Here is a 17256-nt window from a genome sequence, read left to right on the forward strand (position 1 = left end):
TATCTAGCACGACTAGTGGGAAAAACAGCCTGACAAAGCACTGCAATCCCCTTCTGTTGTCTCATCACAGTATGAAGGTGACCCTGACTTTTCAAACGCTGGGGCAAACTCTTACAGATCCTAAAGTGCCTAGTGACAGACACAATAAACTATTAAATATGTATTTATTAAAAACTATTATGTTCAGGTATTGTGTTAGGTGCTAGAGATATAAGCCCCTTGACCTCCCAAAAGTTGTCATCCTCATGAAGCCTGAAGGGGAGTAATATGTATACAGAAAATTAAATACAAAATAAATCTGAAGTAATTTCTGGGAGGCAGGCCACTATCAACTACAGAAATTAGGGCAGATTTCCATTAAAAAAAAGACATTTCAGTTGAGAGAAGCTGGAGTGGGGAAAGGGGAAGAAAGGAGTATATTTCAAGGCAAAAGAAATAGCTGGTGTGATGATAATGTGTGGAGATGAGGTAAAAGATGAGAAATATATAATGAAGGTAGAATGGACAAGATTTGGCAAATAATTGGATATGATGGAAAGATAATAGGTATGTCATGTTTAAGATGTCTAGGGGACATCTATATCTAAACCAAAACCTGTGATGAACAACTAATGTTCAGGAGTGAGACCAGGGATGGCTATATCAATCTGGGAGTCTACTGAATAGAAGTGATAGTTGAACCCACAGAGGCTGATGAGATCACTAAGAGTATAGAAAAAAAAGGGAAATGGGACAAGGTTCAACAAAAGAGATGGAACAGTGACCCAACTAGCAGGATGAAAACTAAGAGAGGAGTGTCATGAAAATCTTAACTGTATTGTCTGTTGTCCAAAGACTAGTTTAGTTAGCCAAGTAAATTTAAAAGTTTCTGAGGTTTATAAAAAGTTACCTGGCAATGATTTTTCACCCTATAGCAAATCATTAAGCCATGAGAGGTAGCAATCTGCATTGGTTAAAGGGAATTCTTGCAAAATGAAATCATAGATCTTTCAACTCCTGAAGTATAGTAGTAGATATTTAAGAGCAGGTTAACAGTACTGTTTTCATATACTGTATAATGCCAGAGATGTCCTGGTGAACATAAGTATTCCTATATGAACTCAATGCATAATGATCCCATGCTTTCCCATCTTCTCCAGGAGATGCCCCCTCTTTCATTATTACTCTCTCACTTATCTTCAAACTTCCCCTGTCTACTGACTGCTTCTCCACTATCAAAAACCTATTTATGTTTCCTTCTTCCTTAAAAAACTTGTCACTTGGCCTGCTCATTCTCACTAGCTACTGTCCTATAACTCTCCTCTTTTTGTGGTTACAATCAGTGCCTTTACTTCTTTTCCTCTTACTCTCTTAACTCTGTGGTCTGGCTTCCAACCTCATCATTCAACTGAAGTTGCTCTGCTCAGTTAGCAATAATCTTCCCCTTGATAGTCACTTTTCTAGGTTATTTTGACACTACTCTTCTGCTTTCCCTCCTATCAGACTGCTCCTTCTCAGTCTCCTTTGCTGAGTCTACACTAGGGTCAGATACACTAACTGTGAGTGTCTTCAAGACTTAGTCTGGAGTCCCTTTCATTCTCTATTCCTGTTGGTGATCTTATCAGTTTCCATAGTTTCATTTAGCATCTCTGAGTTATTGCTTCTTTTTTTCCCCTTCTTTTTAAATTTTATTTATTTAAGACAATGGGGTTAAGTGACTTGCCCAAGGTCACACAGTCAGGGCATTATTAAGTGTCTGAGGCTGGATTTGAACTCAGGTCCTCCTGACTCCAGGGCTGGTGCTCTATCCACTGCACCACCTAGCTTCCCCATAGCATCTCTATGTTGATGATTAGCATCTCTATGTTGATGATGCTCCAAATCCATTTTGGTAGTTGTCAAAGTAATCTTCCTAAAATACAAGTTAGATCACGCCATTCCTTTATTCAATAAACTTCAGTGACTTGCTATTACTTCTAGGATTGAATATAAAATTCTGTCTGGCATTTAAAGCTCTTTATAATCAGATCCCTTCCCATCTTTCTAGTCTTTTTTCTTTTTTAAAATTTTTTCTTTCTAGTCTTCTTATACCTTACTCTCCCATCATATAGCCTGTAATACAGTAACATAGCCCTCATCCAAGATGCTCCATGTTCTCACTAAGAACATTTATTTCCACTGGCTTTCCCTCTTTATTTCTACTTCCTAGCATCCCTAGGTTCCTTCAAGTTCCCAGATAAAATTCTATCTTTTTTTGAGAAGCATTTATGGATTTCCCTAAATTCTAGTGCCTTCCTTCTGGTGATTACATCCAATTTATACTCTATCTATCTATCTATCTATCTATCTATCTATCTATCTATCGGGCAAAGTTGTTTGCATATTGTCTTCCCATCAGACTGTGAGCTCCTGGAGAACAGGGATGGCTTTTGTCTTTCTTTTGTGTCTGGGAACTTATCAAAGTCATAGTATAAATGACAGAGTATCATTTAATAAATGCTTTTTGACTGACAGTGAACAAAAGAATCACATTAAAAATATTAAGTTGTTCTCTTCTTGCTATTAATACCAACAATTACTTGTCAACTTCAGAATATGAAAAAATGACATCTAACTTATATTCCAATTATCCAACTATTTATTTAGCATTGGTAATTTAAATTTAATCATATAGAAGAGGAAAACATTTATTGCCATTTCCAAGTATCCATTATGATGGTTAAGCGTTACCATTCACATCACATTCATTTTGATGAAGAATAAGATGACTTTTAAGATACATTTTATCTTTATATTTAAATGCATTTATCTTTACAATATTGTTACTTAAAATAAAATTTTTTGGAATGAATTTTATGTTAGAAAAAATACTGAACAGGACCACTAGGGTTAAGTACAATAGCTCATAAGAAAACCAAGCCCATTCTCTTTATACTCGGAGGAGACTTCTTTCTCAGTGTTTCAATAGCAATAGGTAGCCCTTGAACAGCAGTTGAAATCTAAACCCAGAGTAGAGCAGAAAGGTTGATCTAGACTTAAAACAAGGATCAGTATTTAATATTTACAAGGTAGTTCACAATCTCATAAGTAGTAATCATTGATTATATAATTAATAAAACATGGTGTTTTATTTCTTTATATTGCAAGAAAATTCTGCCAATAAATAATGCTACAGTCAAATTTACAGTACCCAATTACAACTGAAAACATTTCATGATCTGACTTGAAATTGCATGGAAAGATGAAAAACATGCTATCAGAATGTAGTGGAGCTGTATCAGAGCATTAAAAAAGGCATTAACAAGTTTTTTATTTCCAATATTTTTAGTCATAGCTCCCTTCTTACATTACAGCACAATGTGAAATGTGGTGATCTTTCTATGACACTCAAACGTGACAGCATGCATAGTACTGGCCAAGATGAAGTTGTGAGGTTCTAGATTCAAGTTTATTCTGAACCTTAACAAACTGAGTAAAATTAGAATACCATGTCCCTATTCTAAAAGTAGTGGTAGCTGCTAGCATTCTTTGGGACCATCGCATACCTCCTTCTAATTTCTTGGTCTTTCTAAAGTTCTTATGGAGTTTAGGGATTCTGAAGTTGACAAGCTCTGCACAACTTCAAATGAAGCTAAACTAGTTCACACCCATTTAGTTGGCTTTACCTCAAGCACCAGGTGATGTCCTGACACTTTAAAATCAATTTTTCACACTATACAAAACAAATGTAAATCTAACCAAAAGAATCAAGAGAAAATTGTTACTCAGAAAGAAATGGAACACAGAAATGTCACTGACTCTCTTAAACTTCTGGAAATCCCTGGGGGGGCGGGGTCTAGTTAGATGTGTAAGGTCAAGCCAGATAATATAAAATAAAATTTTAGCAAGATAAATACATATCCATTCATCTATTCAACAGATATTGCGTATATACTTTGTGCCAGGCCCTAGGCTAGGCATATCTAAGAATAGATTTTTGTAAAGGAAAATATATTTAAAGAAAATGTTAGAGTGCCAATAGCCAAAGCTGGGAATTTTTGATGTGCAAAAAAGAAAGTTTTTATTTTTCTAGGGAGCTCAAGTTATGTAAATGAGGCTAGAGTAGTAACAATTTCTGGAGAACTGGTAATTTATGATGTCGTGGTATTTATAAGGATGGTTTAAGGCAGTGATTCCAAATCTTTGTGAAGCTATGATATTCTATGGTCATTTGTTTGAGGGAAAAGTGTTTCTTACTATGTACTAAGAGTGTTTTTTGGCAAAAACCTTTGGTAAAGGTCATTTGGTTTTGAGAGAACTGAAGACTGTATTATCATAAAAATTCAGACAAGCTTTATATAGGTTCTCCAACAAGGAATCTAAAGGCAGAGGCTTCAAGCATTTATTAAGGACCTAGTACATGAAATGCACCTGTCTCAATCCAGCTTTGGTTTAAAACACTCATAAAAGCATGCTCTGAGTCCTGGGTTTTTTCCTGAGCCTCTTTTTCCCTGATGGAAGAAACTTCTCTTCCTTCTTCATCTTCCCGACCTGACATGATGGAGGTTGGTCTGAGCCTAGGATTTGCTGTTTATAGCGCTAGATCAAAACAGGGAACTGTGAGACAATCACACTTGTTCCATTTGTACCTAAAAGGCAAGCAGGTAAGAATAGGGTAGCTCTAACAACATCAAGGATGACCAAACTTACCAGGACAATTTTTGCTAAGAAAAATTCTAACAATGAATTGTGAATGATATCTGCCAATTTGGGGGAGGTTTGGAACAGTGCCATCTCAAATAACAGGAATGAATAAATGAATAAAATGAATAAGTGAATAAAAGCTAAAGTCTTAACTCCAACCTAATTGTTTAATGAAAGGGGTCCCAGATAGCAGCTGCCCCTTAGGACTCTGTCCTAGTCACTGTCAGATTTTGTCTCAACACCCATAGGAGCTGTACAGACCACTCACTGCCAGTACTCATCCCTTGATATTATCTGGGCATACTGCACTATCTGATTGCAAGCAGATTTCAACATCTCTGGACTCCTACATGCCATAGTAAATCCTGGGCCTTTTCCTTTGGTGTAAACACCACAGTCACCTCAGCTGCATTTGAACTTGTTAATAAGACCTCTAGGGAAACTATTCCCCATGTAGACTTTAGAAATAAACGCTTGCCCTAACTGTGAAAGGAGCCAGGGCCTGTCTCATATTTTCCACCATCCCCACTACTCCCAGGGTACCTATACTTTACTGAAACATCCAATCTGCTGGTTAGAAGCTTCTGCAAAGTCATATAAGCTTCTTGTCTATGGCTGCCTACTTTCTCGTTCTCAGACAAGGCAGGTAGAACATGTGGGCTTCTGAGGCTCAGAGGAGAGAGGTTCTTTCTAATATTGTTCTTTCTTTTCAGGAACTTATCTGGATGTCTTCTATTACAGCAAAGAATAGTGCTGAGCAAAGACTGTAAGGAACCGAATAAGTTCCAAGTCACTGAGATGTTACAAGGATCAGAGGACTCAGCAACGGATTCTAATTCCAGACCAATGCCTGCCTTGATAAGAGACCCTGGAAAAGATCACTTTCCCTTTCTCCAATAAGTTTTATTGTGTCTGTGAAATCTCCTCAAAGTGAGGAATTACAACCCTGCAAATGCAATGTAGGCTGCCTGTAAATCTTCTTTAAAGTGATATTTAATCATTAGATAATTGTTGATCCAAAACTTTACAGACACATAGAAGCACTTCCACATAAAGGAAGGAGAATCTTTTCCTTGATGGCAAGCACATCAAGAATGAGTAGAAATCACTATTTGGATCTGAGGTAACTGTGCCATTGCAAGCACTTCCCAAAAGTCCTGAGACCCAGTGGACTCCACTGCCAGTGGGACTATTATTCAACAGAAATGGCACTAGCTTAATATCCAAACAACTGGATTCTAGGACAGGGACCTTAGTCTTTTCTTGGCTCTGTGCTCCTTCTTAAGTCACTTCACAGGCTGTCTAATTAACACTGAGGGCTTAGTGATACCAAACCATACCAACTTAACCATAGATAACTTGTAGGACCTGCTTCTACTTTTCCTATTTGCTGTCTCTGAAGGAGAACTTCCCTATCTCTACCCAGGGCACCATATTCCCAGGTGAAAAACTCTGGGAAATTCTTTGCTCCTTCTCTCTTTTGTCCCACATACACAATAAGAATTAATCCTGTTGATTTTTTTCCTTTGAAAATTTTCTTTCAGATTAGATCATTTCTTTCTAGTTCTTCCAATTCAGTAGTATCATAATCAAAGATGAATGCAATGCCCTCTTGACAATATCATACCTCCAGCCCACCTACCATTCTAATCCATCCTCACTGCTTTCATCATGTAATTTTCTCTTTTAAATGCCAATAATGGCTTTTTCTTGCTTCCCATATTGAATCTTAATGCCTTTGTTTGTTTCTACCCTATCTACCTAATCTTGATTCCAACAGCTTCCTGTCATGAGTTTTCTGGTCTCTCCATCATTCTTCAAACACACGGTGATCATTGCTACCATCACTTCTTTACCCTTACTAAACCCCCACATGAAATGTCTAAATGACCCTAGTTCAAGTCTCATCTCCTCCATGAAGTTTCTCTTGATTACTCCAGGGAAACTGGTCTTACCTTCTCTAATCTTCAGTCATAAATGCAGTAGGTACCACATAATTTTGCACTTAAATTATCATATTGTATTATACTTAGCATAATTTATAGAATATTTCCAGGCACATAAGCATTAAATATAGTGCCTAAAGTTTACAAATTGCCTTACACATATTAGCTCATTTGATCTTCACAACAGCCCTATGAAGTAGGTGATATTATTATTCCCATTTTACAGATGAGAAAATTGAACCTGAAAGAGTTTTGGGACTTGCCCAGGATCACAAAAACTAGTAAGTAATTAAGAAAGGATTCAAATTTGGGTCTTCCTGATTACAAGTCCACAGCTCTAGCCACTACACCATCTTAATAGTTAAAACTAAATAAAAATCATCCCAAGTTCTTCTAAGGTAAGAGAATTATTATACACACTATGGTGATCTAAAACTGATTCTACATCTGGGTAGATAAATAAAAGAAGGAAAAAAATCAGCTACTGCATGGCTTAAATACGAATCTAGTCAACCAAGGAATATAGTGAAAGAAAAGAAGTCTTTTCTTTTACTTATAATAAGAAATGACCAAATCTACTGGTTCTGATTTGCCATAATGTCCTAATTCCTTTAAATTGGAATTAGCATGGGGACTCAATGGACAAGAATTATTCAAAACTTGCCACCTGTCACCCATCAATATGCAACATAAAAGGAGAGTGAAGGCAATCTATTCAATGAATTACTGTAGGTTAGGTTGGAATGGCTGGATGATGATTGAAGAACAAAGCCACAATATTCTACTTCTCAACCTCCCCAGATATATTTTTCTTGTAGGACTTCACTGATGTCTTGGGGGAGACTTGAGCTCCCCACTCTCATTTCTACCTGTTGAGAGCCATGGTGACAGTTGCTCCTTGTTGCATCTCCTGAGAAGCTGCCACAGCTGCCTCTGCCAATGATGCCACTGCCTGGGTTGCTTCTGAAGCCTGTGTTGTCTGGATGGTCATCTCACCCCCTTGGAGAGTGGCCCAATTTTGTTCTACCTGTGGTAACAGAGAGGAAGGTCAGCAACCAACTAAAAGAGAGACAAGTCCAGATAAAATAATCCCATTAGCTACTATACTGATATTCAATCACCACATTTAGTAACAAATTGCAACAGAGGTAGTGAGAAAGTGAGATTGAAAAAGATGGTGATGAAAGGTTAGTGTAAGTTGTTACATGTTTCTAGTACTTTTTTATTTTTCTTTTTTAAATTTATTTAAGGCAGTGGGGTTAAATGACTTGCCCAAGGTCACACAGCTAGACAATTATTAAGTGTTTGAGGCCTGATTTGAACTCGGGTCCTCCTGACTGCACTAACCACTGTACTACTTAGCTGCCCCTAAATACTCTTGATGACTTGGAATGTTAAGTAATACCTTCTCTGATTCTGATTATTCCCATCATTACCCTCTAGGACAAAAGGAGGCAGATTCTCTCATATCTGTGATTTGTTGTATTTTCAAGAAAGATTAACAGAAGTTGAGGCAATAAATAGCCCTTACAAGATGTACAATGAATACAAGTTTTTTTTTTATTATGAAGATGTTTACTATCAACTGCTCATGGATAGGTAGAGCTAATATAATAAAAATGACAATTCTACCAAAACTAAACTACCTGTTTAGTGCTCTACCAATCAAAATTCCAAAAAATTACTTTAATGAGTTAGAAAAAGTTGTAAGTAAATTCATATGGAGAAGTAAAAAGTCAAGAATTTCCAGGGATTTAATGAAAAAAGTGTAAAAGAAGGTGGCTCAGCCCTATCTGATCTAAAATTATATTATAAAGCATCAGTCATCAAAACTGTCTGGTATTGGCTAAGAAACAGAGTGGTGGACCAGTGGAATAGACTAGGTGCAACAGAAGGAAATGACTACAGTAATCTGCTGTTTGATAAGAAAAAGTACAGCTATTGGGATAAAAACTCTCTCTTCAATAAAACTACTGGGAAAAGTGGAAGTTAAGATGGAAGAAACTTAGATTAGACCAACACCTCATACCCTATACCAAGATAAGATCCAAATGGATACAGGATCTAGACATAAAAAACAATACTATAAGCAAACTAGAAGATCAAGGACTAGTTTACCTGTCAGATCTATGGAAAGGGAAACAGTTTATGACTAAGGAAGAGATGGAGAACATCACTAAAAACAAACTAGATGATTTCGATTACATTAAATTAAAAGGCTTTTGCACAGACAAAACCACTGTAACCAAGATCAAAAGAAATGCAGTAAACTGGGAAACAATCTTTACAACTAATGTTTTTGACAAAGGACTCATTTCTAAAAAGAGAACTGAGTTAAATTTTTGAAAAAAAAATCCATTCCTCAATTGACAAATGGTCAAAGGATATGCAAAGGCAATTTACAGATGAGATCAAAGTGATCCATAGTCATATGAAAAATTGCTCTAAATCATCACTTATTAGAGAAATGTAAATTAAAGCTTCTCTGAGGTACCACCTCACACCTTTCAGACTGGCCAATAGACCAGAAAGGATAATGATCATTGTTGGAAGAGTTGTGGGAAATCTGGGACACTATTGCATTGTTAGTGGAGCTGTGAACTCATCCAACCTTTCTGGGGAGAAATTTGGAACTACGCCCAGAGGGCAACAAAAATGTGCATACCCTTTGATCCAGCAATACCACTACTGGGTCTATACCCTGAAGAGATGATGAAAAAGGGTAAAAACATTACCTGTACAAAAATATTCATAGAAACCCTGTTTGTGGGGGCAAAGAATTGGAAATCAAGTAAATGTTCTTCAATTGGGGAATGGCTTAGTAAACTGTGGTATATGTATGTCATAGAACTATTGTTCTATTAGAAACCAGGAGGGATGGGAATTCAGGGAAGCCTGGAGGGATTTGCATGAACTGATGCTGAGTGAGATGAGCAGAACCAGAAAAACACTATGCAACCTAACAGCAACATGGGGGCGATGACCGATGACCAACCTTGATGGACTCGCTCATTCCATCAGTGCAACAATCAGGGACAATTTGGAGATGGAAAGATCTGTATCCAGAGAAAGAACTGTGGACTTTGAACAAAGACCAAGGACTATTACCTTTAATTTAGGGAAAAAAAGCTGATATCTTATTGTCTGATATTGCTCTTATACTTTATGCTTCTTCCTTAAGGATATGATTTCTCTCTCATCACATTCAATTTGGATCAGTGTATACCATGGAAACAATGTAAAGACTAACAAATTGCCTTCTGTGGGGGGTGGGAGGAGGGAAGTAAGATCAGGGGAAAAATTGTAAATTGTAAAAATTGTAAAACTCAAAATAAATAAAATCTCATTTAAAAATAAAATAAAATCTTCTCATGTCAAAAAAAATGAAGATTTTATCTTTTTCTCTTCCATTCTTGTAAGCCCTGAATCAAGCAAAATTGAACATTACTACATTGGTGACATGATGTTTTTTGTACTTCATTCTCACAGAAGACCACAGCAACAGAGAGGTGATGCCCTGATGTCATGACAAGGACATGGAATGGATCTGAGTGAGGAGGCACTGTATATAGTCACCAGCCCCACTTTCTCCTCTAGAGCCATCTGGGTCCTATGGCCAGCTATGCATGAGGACAACTGGAGATGGCCCTGAATGTGAACAGTCAGGGTTAAGTGACTTTCCCAAGTTTACACAGATAGTAAGAATCAAGTGTCTGATGCCAGATTCGAACTCCCATCCTCCTGACTCTAAGACCGGTACTCTATCCACTGTACCACCTAGCTGCCCCATTAATGACATAGTCAACTTACAAAAGAAGTATTTTATCTCCTTTTCTCAGAGGTACAATGTCTCCTAGAGGCCCACTATATATATATGTAGTAAATTCTTGCATCAATCTAAATACTTCAAAATATCTAGTCAATAGGCAAACAACATTCCAAAAGGAAGTGATGCCATGAAAAGATAGCAGTCCCAAGAAAGCTGCTTTGGATCAGATCTCATCATGTGATTGCATATATGGCCTGGCCTTTTGACCTCTACTGAGAGAAGTCACACTGGTCTTCAATAAAACAAAATTGTTTTAGCCTTCATGATTTCTTGACATGCACTCACTCAACTGCTGCCTGGTGAACACAGTAGTTGGTCTAAGCAAATAAAAGTCCTATTTGGATAGGGGCCAAGTTTTGTGATGCTACCCTGACTTACTTTTCCTGGATGAGCTGGTTTGATTTCATAGCACTGCCTAAAAATACCAACATTGGAGCAGCTAGGTGGTGCAGTAGAGGGGCAGCTAGGTGGTGCAGTGGATACAGCACTAGTTAGGAGGAGCTGAGTTCAAATCCAACCCCAGACACTTAATAATTACCTAGATGTGTAACCCTGGCAAGTCACTTAACCCCACTGCCTTGTAAAACCAAAAAAAAAAAAAATACCAACATCACCTGATAATTTGGGGGCACTGAGTTTCTTAGGAAGGACTCTATTTCATTAAAACAAAACATCACATTGTTTTGGTAAAAAGGATCCTGAATTTTTTAGAAAGAGAAGGGAAAAAAGCTATTTAGGTGAAGGCCCTTGATGACATGAATTACATGACACATTTTATATGGAAATCTAGAATCTCTGGGCATGAATAGTATCTATAAAAGGAACAGGAGTTTTGTCCATTTATCCATGATAAGTTCAGAGGAAGAGAAGTAGGAAAAAGAAATCAGGAGATATTAGGAGTCTAGATAAAAAAAATAACTAGGGATGTAAAAGCTGTTTTGAAAGGTCTGAAAGGTTATAATGTGAAAGACAGTACATAGATCTGTTGGTCCCAGAGGACTTAAACAAGAACAACAAATAGGTGAAAAGTGCAAAGAGGCAAATTAATGCATGATGTCAAGAAACGAAACTTCCAACAATTAGAGCCAGCCACTGGTGAAATGGTTGTCTTAGAAAGGTTCTTCCTTGGAGGTGTGTGGACAGAGGCTAATGCTATCTAAATATCATTTGTAATGCTGCCATTTTGAATTTTTACTTCCAATTTTAAAATAAAACATATCTAATTCATCAATTGAACAAGAATTCATTAACACCAAGAAGAATAATTTTAGTATAAGAATAGTGAGCATCATCACTGTAGGATAATGGAAAGAGCACTGGACTAGAGGTCAAGAGACCACAGTTCTATTTAACAGTTCTTTCAATGGTTAGCTGGGTGACTTTGGACCTTAATCTTCTCATCTCTAAAATGAAATCATCTACACTTGTACACTCATCTCCACATTGAAACTTGTAAGAAAAAATTTTTGTGAAATTTTGTATATAGCTTATGTACACTTTGCTGTTATCATTTGTTAGCCTTACATGCCTTTTGCTTATGTATTTGTTCTATGTGCTAACTTCTAAAGAAGGCAGCAATGATCTTTTATTTCCTTGCATCTTCCCATTGCGTTAAGGACAGTACTAAGGACAAAATGAGAACCATATTTAGTGCTCAAAAATCGATTAATTTAGGAGGCCAAAGGGGGAGATAGAGTGACCCTAAAACAGCACTTTTCAGGAATGCAACAGAGTACTAAGGGCAAGGTGATTTGATTAATGGAGAGTTAAGCAGAGGCTGAACAATATATGGTCTGCCGCCATGTAGCTATGGAAATGAAAAGAATATGGATTATATTCTATTTTCCCATACCTAGAAAACTTTATATGGGACAATATAAAATATAAATATTAAGTGTAGCATGCTTATGGGTATATACTAATTATAACTGGGTAGAAATGTAAAAATGTGTATTGATGACTATCAGTAGAGAATGTAAAATATTACAGATTTTAAAGCTTTATTACCTTCTTTTAAAGTGTTGTTCCAAGAGACAGGAGAGAACAACATCTCTCACCCCACACCAAGATAAGGTCAAAATTAGTAGAGGATTTAGACATAAAAGGTGATATCATAAATCAATTAGGAAGACAAGGAAGAGTTTATCTGTCAGATCTATGGGAAGGGAAGCAGTGTATGACCAAAGAAGAGATAGAAAACATTATAAAAGAAAAAAAATTGATAATTTTGATTAAATTAAATTGAAAAGGTTTTATACAAACAAAACCAATGTAAACAAGATTAAAAGGAATGTTTAAGTTGGGAAACACTTTTTACAACTAGTGTTTCTGACAAAGGACTCATTTCTAAAATATATAGAAAATAAAATTTCTAAGAAAACAAGTCATTTCTCAATTGATAAATGGAAAGGCAATTCTCAGATGAAGAAATTAAAGTCATATGAAAAATTGCTCTAAATCGTCATCATCATCCTCATTATTATTATTATTATTTTAGGTTTTTGCAAGGCAAATGGGTTTAAGTGGCTTGCCCAAGGCCACACAGCTAGGTAATTATAAAGTGTCTGAGGATGGATTTGAATTCAGGTACTCCTGACTTCAGGGCTGGTTCTCTATGGGACTCTAGGCCCCACCTAGCGGCCCGTCTAAATCATTATTGACTAGAGAAATGCAAAGTAAAACAACTCTGAGGAACCCAACTCATATCTATCAGATTGGCCAATATACCTAAAAAAGAAAATGATCAATGTTGGAGGGGAAGTGGGAAAACTGGAACACTAATGCCAGCTAGTGGAATTGTGAACTGATCCAACCTTTCTAGAGAGCAATTTGGAGTTATGCCCAAAGAGCAATAAAATTGTGCATACCCTTTGATCCAGTAATACCACTACTAAGTCTATATCCTGAAGACATCATGAAAAAGGACATGCAAAAAATATTCATAGCAGCTCTTTCCTGTTTGACACAGGTATAAATTTTGGGTTTTTTCTTTTTATATTTGTTGTTATCCGATAAACTTTTTCTCCCCAATTAGTAAGCATTTATTTTCTCTTCCTCTCACTTTCTTTCCCTATATTGGGACAAAAGCAAAGCAAAACAAAACAAAACCAAAACCAAGTCCTTATAACAAAGATGAATGGTCAAGCAAATCAAGTTCCCACATTTACATGTTGAAAAATGTGTGCCTCATTCTGCATCTTGAGTTCATTGACTCTGTCAGAAATTAGGTTAATAATGGAATAGATTTTGAAAGCTCAGTTACCTATTATGATGGGGCATTAGATTAGAACTGTAAATGAAATAGTATGAAGGGAAAAAGATATTCCTTAAAATTGTGAAGAAAGAGACACTAATTTTTTTTTCTTTAGGTTTTTGCAAGGCAAACGGGGTTAAGTGGCTTGACCAAAGCCACAGAGCTAGGTAATTATTAAGTGTCTGAGACCTGATTTGAACCCAGGTACTCCTGACTCCAAGGCCGGTGCTTTATCCACTACGCCACTTAGCCGCCCTGACACTAATTTTTATAAGGTTAAATTTTATAAGGTACTTTCAAAGGCCTTAGTGGAAGATACTAATCAAAACACTAATTTTCCCGTAAAGTCAGCTTGTGTAATTAGTTCACTGGCATTAATATGTGGTCAAGATTATGTCTGTATCAATTACAATTCTGAGAGTATAACAAGGTAAAGATAAAAGAGTATATCAATGTCTTAAAAAAATTATATTGAAGTGAGAGAAACCAGATTTGATAATCAAATAAAATTATTTGTATAAAATGTATGGCCTTCAGCTCCATCATTACTTTTTTAAAAATATAAATGCATTCATTTTACCCTTTAATGTGGCACAGCTACATTATTCACCTATATTAGACCTAGGCTTTATTTTCTTGTTCCTTGGCCTTTGTCCACACCACTTCCTCCAATGGGGGATATAGATCACCAGAAAATGGCCTATAGTGATTCCAAGAACCTGTTTCTGGGTTTTAACTAATAGTTCAGGGCTCACGAAGTTACAATATTATTTTCTAAATGGACTATCTTCTTTTTACATGTATGAACTTCAACTGTCACTTTTATGCAAGGGTTTCCTACAGTTTACCTTTTTTAGCTTGAACTTGGGAGAGCTCTCAGTCATGTACTAACAGGAATATTTTACTATGTACTATCTTTTCCTGATCACTTCTAAAAAGATGTTAAATAAGACTAGTCCTAACACTGGTCCTACTGTTAACACTACTTATCTTGAACTGATTGTTTATCTCTACACTTTTTGTTTCTTGTCTTTGAGCCAATTCTCTAATCCTGACAAATCCCAAGATTAAAAAAAATAGTTTAGGGAAGATTCTAATGTGAAACTTTTTCAAATGCTTTTAAAAAATCTTAAATAAATTATAGACACTTAAGCCAAGAGTAGTAGATTTAGAGACAATATTTCCCCTCTAAAGAAATTATATTCCCTTTCCTCAATGATTAAATTTGCTTAAACTGTCTAGGAATCTATCTTTTTAATAGAAGGAAAAATGTTTTGATATTCACAGAAGATAACATATATACATGTATGTGTATGTATACGTATATACTACTTTACTGCAGACATTGCTATGTGCCTTATAAAATATCTTATACAAAGCACAAGACCCTTTATGAAACTTAGGGTTTGTTATTTCTCCTAAAGATGTAAGGAAAATAAATCTACAGAAAGGATGCTCTCCTTTCCTTAGTTTCATGAGGCAAAAGTATAGATATAACCTTTATTCTTACCTCTCCATCTGTCACAGCAGAGTAATTCACTTGGGCAACAGTGACAGTAGTAGGTAATTCAGAGGCATCAGCCAAAGTGGCTACTGTTGCTCCTGTACCAACCTAAATAAAGATACAGAAAGCTGTCAATGAATGAAACTCCTTAATGGAATCTGTAAAAGGTATATTGAATCCCAGTTAACTTAATCTTCAAAGACTCTAGCAAAGAATCCTTCACATTATATCTCAAAGTCCTGAACCCTAAATGTGATTTTCCTACCCCAGGGAAAGAGTATTGACAAAGAAAAATAACCATTAAAAAAGTCCTTGTTTTAATATATGACTAGAATTCCATATTTATCAAAATGTAAAACAATTCCTATTTATCAAAAATATAAAACAATATAAAATGTTGGGTAAGTACCAGTGTTGGGTAAGTACCATTCATTCCCCTGGCTATACTTTTGACTCTAACAACTTTGGTGCTGGGCCTGTGGCCTTCTCACCCTGGAGTCACACCTTTTCATGTCGAAGTAGGCCTCTTCTAAGCTTCATTCTTGCTTCATTCTCCATGCCACCCCCCACTCCACCCCAGACTCTAGCTCCCTAGTTGGTATTTTCTCTCTCTTTGTATCACCAGCTCTTCATCCCAGGGCCTGGCCCAGAAAGGGTCCTTAACCAATTATTGCCACCCAACTATCATATAGGAAGAGTTCTCATTCTACATCTATGAGGGCAGGGACTGTGTCTCTTTCATCCTTGGATCCCCAGTAACTGGCATAACTGTTGTCTAATAAATGCTGGATAAATTAAAGTAAACATTATTTGGTCTTTCAAAATTAAATAAAGGATACTCAGCCTCTTTGGTCAAAAAGCAGTCTCTCCAAACTGGAAATGCTAAGGAGCCGTCTCTGAAAGCAAACCCCAAGAGAAGAAAGCATCAGACTCACCTGGATAAGAGAGACAGTGCCGTCAGGATTGCTGAAGGTCTGGACTACAGTCTGGGAGGGTACCAGGTGTGCTATACTATGAGTGGCTGTGGCCTGTTGTTGTGTTTGCTGATCTTCAAAAGCATATAACAAGTCTTCTCGGCCATGTTGTTTATAGCAGTTTTTGACTATAGTTCGTAGTGCCTGGGTCCATGACACCTGTCCCCAGAATGCCAGAAAGTAACATTTCAAAAAAGTATAATAATTACTATTCAGCCCATAGCTGGAATCCCCCCCCCCCCGCCCCGCTGCCGCCACTTATCCAATCAAACTAAAGCCGATCCTATGAACTGCATCCCTACAAACTGGAGGGAAGGTGTTTAGAATCAAATATTTTTTCCTTCTAAAAGACCTTGGACTAGGTTTTATTGATCTCATGGGGACTTTGATTATTATTGTTGCTATTTTAGGATTTATTATACTTTTCCAAGAAAAAATATTATACTCTTAAATCTACTTTTATGTAATTAGAGGGTGTTTGCACCCAGAATATCACTTGACCTCAGTAAATTTTTAGGAATGCCAGAGATAATTAGGAGGAATTTAGGTTCTGCCAGATGCTGGGATACACTTGTTTTGGGTCCATTCAGGATTGTCATATCATGGGGGTTCTTAATGGAGACAAGAGAAAAAATTCTCCCACAAAGGGATGATACAGTATCCAAAGGCAGACCCAGGCAGGTTCTATCTCTGGCCCTGTTGTGAGAGTCACTTTTCTTCAATTGTGAAATACAAAATGTCCACACTCTGAAACTCATAGGGCTCTTATTAGCCCGCAGTGTGTTATAGAGATATAGATTATTAGGATGAGATCACAAATTGAGAGCTAGAAGGTATCTCAAAGATCATCTAGTCCAAAAACTTCATTTTACAGTTAAGGAAACCAAAACAGACAGGCTATATGGCCTGTTCCAGATCACACAGGCAGGAATATTGAAGGAATTATGCTTCCAGAGTCAGGACTCAATCTACTGTTCCACACTAACTGTATGTTTATCATTGTTAAAATAATAACATATAGAATGCATTTTTTTTTTTTGCAAGGCAATGGGGTTAAGTGGCTTGCCCAGGGCCACGCAGCTAGGTAA

At 36.7% G+C, this 17256-nt stretch overlaps 1 protein-coding gene across 3 annotated transcripts in view; it reads right to left on the bottom strand.

Moving 5' to 3' along the window:
* NRF1 (nuclear respiratory factor 1) overlaps positions 1–17256 on the bottom strand; it is a 129256-nt gene that overhangs the window by 29250 nt on the left and 82750 nt on the right. For all 3 annotated transcript variants that reach the window (XM_074193706.1, XM_074193708.1, XM_074193705.1), the window contains exons 7-9: positions 16130–16327; positions 15201–15302; positions 7478–7635 (exon numbers count right to left, since the gene is read on the bottom strand). In XM_074193706.1, the coding sequence (XP_074049807.1) occupies positions 7478–7635; positions 15201–15302; positions 16130–16327 (458 nt within the window). The remainder of the gene's footprint in view (positions 1–7477; positions 7636–15200; positions 15303–16129; positions 16328–17256) is intronic.

The sequence above is a fragment of the Macrotis lagotis genome, chromosome 7, assembly GCF_037893015.1.
Source record: "Macrotis lagotis isolate mMagLag1 chromosome 7, bilby.v1.9.chrom.fasta, whole genome shotgun sequence".
In the NCBI taxonomy this organism is placed as follows: Eukaryota; Metazoa; Chordata; class Mammalia; order Peramelemorphia; family Peramelidae; genus Macrotis; species Macrotis lagotis.